The 9770-nt window shown below is 52.4% G+C and overlaps 1 protein-coding gene across 1 annotated transcript; it reads right to left on the bottom strand.

Moving 5' to 3' along the window:
• Nucleotides 1–496: 496 nt before the first annotated feature.
• On the bottom strand, nt 497–3962 carry Six1 (SIX homeobox 1). Its single transcript, XM_013014766.1, has 2 exons — nt 3124–3962; nt 497–1035 (listed from the first exon to the last, which is right to left on the bottom strand). The coding sequence occupies exons 1-2, from the start codon at nt 3681–3683 to the stop codon at nt 741–743; spliced, it is 855 nt and encodes a 284-aa protein (XP_012870220.1). The 5' UTR covers nt 3684–3962; the 3' UTR covers nt 497–740.
• Between the last annotated feature and the right edge of the window lie 5808 nt (nt 3963–9770).

The following is a 9770-nucleotide window of genomic DNA, read 5'->3' as shown; positions in this document are numbered from 1 at the left end:
ACAACAACCAAAAAACCCTTCTAAATTTGACAAAAATAGTTGTATTACTAATGGTAATCTCTACTTCTAACTGTCTCACATAGAGAGTATTAAGACATTTAGGCACTTGTTTTTTCCCCCTAATACTGGTCTTTTATTTTAACCTACATAAAATTATTTAACACTAAATATGAAAATGTAAACTTAATCTTCCCATCAAAAAGGGTTTTTTTGCTATTTATCTCAAGAACGCAACCAGTTTCATCCCAAGCTCTTATTTTCACTATTTTGATCTCTCTTTCATTTCCTTTTCCTCTTCCCAAAAAAATATTTCTCCATAAATAAATTAAAAGGAAATAATTAAAATCCAGTTGATGTGTCATTCAAAAAGAAAGAGAAGAAAAAAGGAAGAAAGAATGAAAAGGAAGGAAAGAAATGAAAGAAAAAAGCTGTTGAAGCGGGTGCCTGGGTTGCTCAGAACCAGCACGTTTGGGTGGTTTTGTTAGTTTTTTTTTTCTTTCCCTGATCTCTTCACTAGAAGGGAAAATGAAAAAGTGGAGAGAGTTAGAAAAGGGAGACTATGCTTCCAACCACTGTTGATTGTGAAAAAGATATTTGTGAAAGTCCACCATTCCTTTATATGCAAAGAACCCAAGAAACAAGCTGCAGGATTGTTCCTGATTTCTATTTACAAGTGTCCCTAGTTACTGCAGTTTGGTTGTTGATCCAGCCATCCCTTGAAGGCCCAAGCCCCTTCCCACTTAGGAACCCAAGTCCACCAGACTGGAGGTGAGAGGGCCGAGGAGAGAGTCCTGGAGTTGGTGCTGGTGGGCCTGTAGGCCGTGGCTGGGCTGGGAGGCTGGGAGGCCGGGGAGAGAATAGTTTGAGCTTCTGGCGTGGCCCATATTGCCTTGCAGCAGAAGGACGGAGTTCTGGTCTGGACTTTGGGGAGGTGAGAATTCTTCTTCTGAACTGGACATAAGTGGCTTGCCCCCTTCCAGAGGAGAGAGTTGATTCTGCTTGTTGGAGGAGGAGTTATTGTTTTCCGTGTTCTCCCTAAGAAGTAAAGGACAACACCATATGGTTAAAAAAAAAAAAAAGTGTGAGGTGAAGGGAGGGGAGCTGGAAGGAGGAAAGGGCCATTGTGCAATCTGTCACCGACCCAAATGGAGGAACTCTGCCCCCCCCCCAGCCCCAAGGGTCATGGGGGAGGAGAGGAGTGAGGACACTGGACAAGTGGGGAGCTAAAGCCAGAGCCTTCCTCTAGGAAGGAGGTCCTTTTCTCCTCCAGAGTTCACCAAGCCAGAGGGGCAGGGGTTATTTGACACAAACAAGAACAACAAAATGTTCATTTTAATTGTGTTCAGTGACATTTAGAATTATCTATCAACTAGCACCATATTTCTCGGTTGGAACTTCGAAATAGTTGCTCGTGATAAAGCTGTGACGACCAAGGGACAAACATAGTCCCCAATGCACCAATGTTTGGGATGAGTCAAGTCTATTGACTTGACCCGTTTTGCCGCTGATGAAACCATGAAACGACCAAGTCGGTTGTCCCAGCCCAGAGCTTGTGATTTCGGAGACCGAGGGCAAGTCGTGGGAAGTGGTGCCCAGAACGGCCCAGTGACCTGAGTAAACAGGGAGCGCCGCCAGTCGCTCGGATTTCAGCAGCCAGTGGGTCCTCCCGGCCTGGCTTATTAGGACCGGCCGTTTTGGTAAGGAAAGGCCAATCTGGAAACCACTGATCTACGTTCCCAAGTCACTAGCTCATCCCGCAGCCTCGCAGACCCCGTCTCCCTCCCTCCCCAACTCTCCACCAACACTCACACGCCAACCCATTCTTTTCCAGCAGAGAAAACGCGGCTGCCCCGCACCGCACCGGCTGCGAGGCGCCCCCCGCGCCGCGGGCGTCAGTCCCGGCACTGGGTCCGGGCTACTCCAGGGTTTCGCTGCGCGCCCCACTTCCGCCTTCGCAGCGCTCGGGGTCCACCCCGCGCCGCGCGCCGGCCGGTCTCCCCCTTTCCGCAAAGTCGCTCTCCCCCTCGACCGCCCCCTGAGAGCCCGTTTCCGCGGAACTTCATCGAGGCTTTGATTTTTCCACCCAGATGGCAACGAGTATGCCCGATCTTCTGCCCCCCTGGCTGGGGCGCGAACAAAGGAAACGTCGCCGGGGCGCAGCGCTTAGGTCTCCCCCAAACTCCCGGGCTTCTCGCAGCGCGGTCTCCGCCACTGCCGATCGCGGCGCTCGTCCCAGTCACAAACTCTGCGGCCTGGTCGCCGAGAATGTTTGGGCGAGGAGGGGCGGGCAGGAACGGGTTAAAAACACATTGCCTCGGGCGCTCCGGCGCCCGGGAAGCCGGCTTCCGAAGCCCCTTTCGTCGCCCAGGGCGGCGGCGCCGACAGCCCAGGGCCGGGCTGCGGTGCACAGGCCACGCGCCAGCGAGCTCGGCGCGGAGTCCTTCCTAGATTGGGGGTCTCGGGGGGGGGGCGGTCAACGCAGCTCCCTCTCCCCCAAAACTCTCTTTTCTGTATATTTCTTTTCAAAATTCCTTTTATCCAGCCAGGGTGGAATGACGCGGGCGAACTCTCATCCGAAGTCTACCGGGAGGCAGCGCTGGAAGATCTGGACGAGAGTTGGGGGGAGGGGGGAGCGGCCGAGGACGGGGGGGACAGGGCGGATGTCTCTAGCCAGCTTTAACCCGGGAGCCAGAGCGGAGAGGTTCGCCCTTCAGCCCACCGAGGAAACCGACCCGCTCTCCTCTCGATACCAGTCCGCACTTCCCTTCCCGGCGATCTCAAGAACCTCTCCCCGCACACCCACGGGCGCACTCCTTTACCCCCGCGCAGCCAGCCAGGGGAGGCATGAAAAACACGTCCCGACATTCACACCCCCACAGAAACCCACGCGCGGGGCGGCTCGGAGCAAAGGAGGCCCCGTCCCTGGCGGGCAACCTCAGAGTTCATGAACTTTCCTCCGCAGTGCCGCCCAGCTTGGGCGCCGCCGGGCAGACCGGCTCCCGACTGCGGGGAGAGCTGGGTTGCGGACGCCTGCGGGGGTGGGAGGGAGAAGTTGAAAGAGATGGAGGGATAAGGAAGACTTCCCGGGGTCACCCCAGACTCCGGGTGCGCGCCGCCTCGTACCTTTCCTTGGCCTCGGCGGCCCGATCTCTTTGCCTCCGGTTCTTAAACCAATTGCTGACCTGGGTGGTGGTGAGGCCGGTGGCCTCGGCCAGCTCCCGCTTCTCCCGCGGTGAGGGGTAAGGGTTGTGCGCGTACCATTCCCGCAGCACGCCCCGCGACTTCTCCTTGAAGCAGTAGCTGGTCTCTTCTCCGTCCCAGATGGTGCGCGGGAGCGGGAATTTTCGGCGCACCCGATATTTGCCCACGGCACCCAGGGGTCGGCCGCGAAGCTTCTCGGCCTCCACGTAGTGCGCTTTCAGCCACAGTTGCTGTAGTTTGGGGTGGTTGTGAGGCGAGAACTGGTGGCTCTCCAGGATCTTGTAGAGCTCGCGGAAGTTGCCGCGGTGGAAGGCGACCACTGCCTTGGCCTTGAGCACGCTCTCGTTCTTGTGCAGGTGGTCGCAGGCGGGCAGCGACCACAAGAACCTGCCCAGGCGCTCCAAGTTCCCGCCTTGCTGCAGGACTTCGCACACGCACGCCACTTGCTCCTGCGTGAAACCAAACGACGGCAGCATCGACATGGCTGGGGCCTCCGGGGCGCACGGCCCAGGCGCACGCGGCCGCAAGCAGAGCCGGAAAAAGCAGGGGGTGTCGGCCACGGGGAGGGGGGCGCAGCTGCTCCCAACCCCCTCCCTAGGCTTCGCGTAGGCCCAAAAGCAAGTCTGAACTTAAGGGTAGGCGGCCAAAGGAAGAAGGAAGAGAAGAAGGAAGGGGGCCCGCGCTAGACACCGAGCGGCCGGCGCACTTCGTAGCCTTACGGGGCCTCGCTAGCTCCCGCCGGCCGCGGGGTGGATGCTGCTCGTTGCCGGGGAACTTAGTTTCTGTTCTCCCGGCAGCTGCCTTAAAGCGCGCAGCGTCCCCGGCACGCTGATTGGCTGCAGGCGGCGCCTATCCGAAGCTGGCCAGCCCGCGCGCCGCCCGGCGGGGCTGCGGAGCCGCGCCGCCCCGCGTGGGGAGGGCGAAGTTACGGGGTTGGGGGTAGGGAGTGATGGGAGGAGAAGGACCTAGACCGGCTGGGCAGCAAGGTGGGGTCCGGAGGAGGGATCCGCCGGGTGAGAGAGAGGACGGAGGCAGGACCGCGCAATGCCGCCCCCCTCTTCAGTGTCACCTTGTGGGGAGGTGAGAGGGGGCCAGACTTTGCCTCGCGCGTCTCGGCACAAACCAAGGATTCCAGGCGTTCTAATTCCCCTTTTCTCCCTCCATAGTCTTGTTCCTTGCAGGCTTGCCCTTTGCCGATGAGCTCATATTTAATTACCTTAATGTTGGAATGAATAAATAATGGATTGATGAATAGCTTATGGAGCGCGATAAATAATACAAGAGGAGACCAGAGCTTAGGGGCTTGCAGGCTGTGCTTCTCTCCGGGTTGTCTCGGCTCCCGGAGCCCAGCTAATGTCCTCCTCCTTCACTCCCTCCCCAAACTCCAGCACCCTCCAAAAGGCGCAAGTACTTTGAGCTGGACTCAGTTTCCCCACATGACTGCGTGTTTTGAATGCTATCTATGCCACTAAGGAATGCTGAGAAGCTTTACTTTCCATTAGCAAAAAATGCTGTGGGAGCCTCCGTAGGAAAGGCGCTGGATGGGGTGTAAATTGAATAAAACTGTGCCCGGCTCCAATAACCGTCCGGTTGTAACATAATCCTTGCCCTGCTCTGAGCGGGACACTGCCCTCAAAGAGAGGAGGACAGCAGCTCCAAGAAGATTAAATAAAGGTGTGTGTGTGTGTGTGTGTGTGTGTGTGTGTGTGTGTGTGTGTGTGTGTGTGTGTGGAGTAGGATGCTGGCCTATTTTGCTGCTACGGCATGAGAGATGTCCTGCAATTTAAGTCCCATCCTCTGCTATTTTGTTTGTATGTGGAGGATACTTGGAAAAACTGCACAAACAAATAAAACTGTAATTATCTTAAGCCTCATTTGCACACCTTGTTCCAAAGCAATTATTAAAAAGATTTTGAAAACAATTAGCCTCTCTAAACAAAGATAATCTATTGTCAGTAGCTGAGACTGGCAGGAGATAAGAACAATGTGTGGAGATAAGGGAAGCCAGATGGTGGAAGCAGAGTGACTTTATGACTATACTTATCTCTGATTAGATAAGTTCAAAACAGAATTGTAAGTACACTTCAAAAATGCTTTTGATTTCAGTGTGCTCTCTTAGTGTATACCGAACAACAAACTCGAGGCTCTTTAAACCTGCTGGTCTTCTTTATGTTTTCATTCCATCAGCAAAAGAGCTCAGCACCACAGAACTTTTTGCCCTTTGTAAGTAGGAGAAGGATTTCCCCTTGTATTATTTATATGGTTTCAAAATAATGCACCCAGTTCACTGCCCCCTGCAAGGTACTTTTCAAACTCATAAAGGATTCCCACCTCAGAGTTGCTTCTCTCAAGATTCCAACTGGGCAGGAAGCTACTTCTCTGCTGAGCTCCCACACAAAGCTCTCTGCCTCCTTGAGAGTCTGTATATCCCATGCAATTAGACCTTGGAAGCAGATGCTGCTACTTCATTACCTGTAGGCTTAGTTTTTTTTTTAAATGCATTTAATGGGTGTGTATTATTTCAAAAGAGTCCCAGCCACATGGTATGCCCAATGACTTACTTTCTAAACTGGAAGCCTGGCACTGGCGAGCCCAAGGCCATGTGTCTGGTAATTTTCCCTCACTGTCTTATTTTAGCCCTCATGACGTTTCCAATGAGGTCTTGAGGAGCTGCAGTGTCCTGCCAAAAGGAATGTCTCTGCTTGGAACAGTGCTTATTGACAAGGCAGCTGTGTGAGGGCCGGGAATGGGGGTTAGGGGAAGGGGGCTTACACTGCCTCTAAAAATCCGTACCCTAAAGTCTGCAGCAAGTATGCACAATTAAAATGGGGTGGGGAGGAGGAGGAGGAGAGAAACTCTATAAGCACAGCCATATCCCTTAAAAGACAAATGGTGTGTTGAGTACTGGGGTACTTTGCAATGAACAGTTTTGTATAAGGAAACGAGACATAGCTTGAACAAACAAGGACAGGTATAAATGTACAAAGGATAAGAGAGAGCAGAGTGCCGGCAATTAGACACCAATACTGCCCACTTCTGTTCATCTGTCTTCAAAAGGAATCAGGACATACCCGACTTGGGCGACAACCAGGAAGACCACGGTGCGGGTGCCGTGATTGAGGGCGTGAGGAAAGGAGAAAGGTGTTTGAACTCAGGCACCAGTGTCCAACCTGCCAACTTTTGTTTTTTTCTGTTTAATCCAACAGTTCGCAGAACTAGAAAGGAAACGTGCTATGCTCTTAGTACCAAGGAGTCTACCGACTATTTCGATCCCTTGGTTAAGGGAACCAATTGTTGTAAATGTTAATTATTGCCTCGGATATATAAGGTTTCCCAAAATGGAACCTTTCACTGAAAACCACTAAAAGAGGTAAAATGACATGAATTTACAAACCACATAAACCAAATGATCCATTTTAAATCGCGCACGGAAAGGATGGAGTTGTTCTGTAACATAAAACCTTTGCTGTCAATGCAAAACGCTTGAAAAATAAGAGATGCGTCGGGGATTTAAAGGGAACGAACAATTCTAGCCTGCTGGCTGCAGCCTTCGCCGCGCCGCGGCTCCCGAGGGGAAGCGGCCCGGCCCTAGGGACGCCCGATGTCCAGTGTCGGCCTTCCTTCGTGGAGCCGAAGCCGGACAAGTAATAGCCGGGTGCACCTAACCCAAAGGCCAATGCACAAACACCCGGAGCTTCTGGGGTTTTCTCGGCTGAGTTCATCTAAGGCCTTGGCCCAACACGTCTAGCAGGGACCCACTGATGTCTCTCTGGGCTTGGAGCGAGTTGCTTTGGGGTCCCCAGCCCGCTTTCATGGAATCCCTTCTCCATCAAGAGCTATGGTAGGGATTCGCCCCTATACCTACAGACAAGTGCAAGTGGAAGGAAAAGAAATCGCGAGGAGTTTCTGCAATAAATTAAGGCCATCTCTCTGGGACAGTGTGTGGGGGGGGTAATTCCCAAATCCAAACCGAAGTGACAGCCCTCCCCGTGCAGTCAGAAACTCCAAGCGCCCTGGATCCCGGGGAACGCGGGCTCAGATGGCCGGCGCTGCGACGCGGTGCGGGAGCAGCCGCCCACCTGCCTTTCTGGGGGCGGGAGATGCTGCTCCCCCGAGGTCTGAATAGGCCGAAGGCTATGGGGCGGACGATTTGCCGGCCTAGAGAAGAGAAACTCAAAACCAGTCCATTAGTAAATGAGTTTTGTGTTGTCAAGGTTCTTTCCCATCCACTTGCTGTTCTGAAAAATAGATCACGTTTCGTTATCTTTAGTGGGAATCTGCAACGTGACACCGGATCCGCGCGGCCCCCGCCTCTCTTCCCTCCCCACCTCCCAGCCTTGCTCTGCCGGGCTGAGAGGAGCTGGCCGGCCTCGGCCGCGGCTTCGTTCTGAACAATGAGGATTTGTCCGTGGCCCTGATGTGTTTATGCATGGGGAGAGGGGAGGGGGGGCTTCTCCTGGAAGTGGGGAGCGCGCGAGAACCGAGGTTCCAGCTTCCTTGGTGCGAAAACGCTGGGCTGGCTCCAGACGCCAGCAGACTGCCGGTCCCCTGCCACACCTGGACAAACAGAGCCAGCTGCCAGCCCTACGCCAGAAACCCTGTCTGTCAGCCGCGTGCGGCACCTGACAATGCCATCTCCACATTGTCCGGAGGTCGGGGACACACTGACACACCAGAGAGGCCAAGGGAAGATAACACCTCCAACCATGTACACCCCAGCTCCATTCTCCGCCAATCTGAGCTTCCTCCTAACCCCCCTCTCTCTTTCTCCCTCTACCCCCACCTGTCTTCTGGAGACACAAACACTGAGAGGAGACAGACCTTTGGTCCCCGGGTTCCAAGGTGGAGCATTCTTTTCTCTCTCTCTCGGTGCATCTCTATCTTATTCCCTCTTCTCTCCAATTCAAAGGGGAAAACTCGTTTATTCTGTCTGTGCTTAACTTGCTTCTCGTTCTGTTACAATCCTTACCTTTACTTCCTCCTCTTCTCCTCTCCCCCCCCCCCCCCAATCTCTCACTTTTCTCTCTCTCCTCTGGCTCCCTTCTTCTCCCCCCCCCACTCCTCCCTTAGTGCTAGGTATTTGTTTATTTCTGTCGGGGACTAGGCTCACAAAGCAAAATGATGTCTAACACAGAGCTGGATGATGTTGTTTACCGTGGTAGAGCAGCAGAGCCTGAAGACCCTGAAATCTAGGCAGGGAGGCAGGGCCTAGTGGCAGGGTCCTGTGGGACCTTTCACCCTGAGTAGGGGCTGGGCAAGAAGCGGGAGCAGCCACGGGAAGGATGTCGTGTTTTGGTCACCTGGGGGAAAGGGGCTGGTTTCAGCTGCCTCTGCGGAGGCCCTGGCCTGGGGATTCACCAAATAATTCCACTCAACATTGGATTTCAAGTACCTTTCTGAACAGTGGAGCCCAGTGAAATGTTGCAAGAATCAGTTCTTAAGAATTCAAGACACAAGGCTGCACTTCCCTTTTTAAATATCACCTTAGGGTAAGATTACAAAATGAAACTCTCAGAGAGAGAGTGCTTATCTTCCATTGACTTTCCAATCAACTTTTTCCCCCTTCCTCAACTAATGTACATCCTGAATCCTACATCTGTCTAAGCTAAGAAGAATTTCCTTTTGGGAGGTGAAAGCCTACAGCTCCTCCTGTTCAGAGGAAAGTGCTAGTGATGGTAATGCAGGGTGACACTAAATAAACAGTTAGGGTGGACTGGAAAGATGGAGTTAATTATCCAGTGAGCTGCATTTCAGCCCAGACCATCAGGGGCTGATTTGTTTTGGCTCATAGTCCGAGGAAGGAAGGAGACAACCATTCTCTTCTCCACATCTCTTTGGGATCCCAATCATTCATATCTCAAACAAAACAAAAACCAAAACCCACTACCCAGGTATCACTGCTTCAATTAAAATTCGGTTTATGACTCCTCTGTAGACTGCAAATTTTCAAAAAAAAAAAAAAGTACACTTCCTTGCCTCGGAGTCCTGGAGAGAAGACTTTCATATACTCCCCAGAACATAAAGTCAGGAATGTTGGGAGTTGAAAATCATGTAAAGGAAGCAGACATCTTGTATCCCGCCCTATCTTTTGTGTTTATTCTTTTAAAAACTCAGTGGTTGCCCTAGCTTTCATGATGGCTTTACTCTCTCTTTTTATAAAAAAGAAATCAGACTTTGTGAAATGTTAGATGCAATTAGATTTATTGTTTGTGTGATTCACTGACTATCCAGTTTCCTCAGGTAAACCTGCACTTATATATAAATCCTAGTAACTTAAAACTCCTCTCTTCCCAGTTTGCCCTCCACCCCCCGCCCCTCGTTCTGATATTAATAATCCCAGGCTGCCCCTCTTTCCGGGTCATTACGGTACTGCTGGTCTCTAATCAATCCTAATGCGATGGCAATTGGAGTCCCTGATGACTGCGGCTCGGATTTCTTGTAATGGCTCTACCACATTTTCCTGGACCTCCTTCTTTAACCTGAGATGCCAGGGGGACGAGTCCCTTCTCGGCTGCTGATTACTTCAAGATGTGGGGGCTGGTTTGAACAGAAGGAGAAAGACACGCGCA

Source organism: Dipodomys ordii, unplaced genomic scaffold (assembly GCF_000151885.1).
Source record: "Dipodomys ordii isolate 6190 unplaced genomic scaffold, Dord_2.0 Scaffold2, whole genome shotgun sequence".
Classification (NCBI taxonomy): domain Eukaryota; kingdom Metazoa; phylum Chordata; class Mammalia; order Rodentia; family Heteromyidae; genus Dipodomys; species Dipodomys ordii.
Note: the sequence above shows the minus strand (reverse complement) of the source record. Positions and strands in the feature narration are given on the sequence as shown.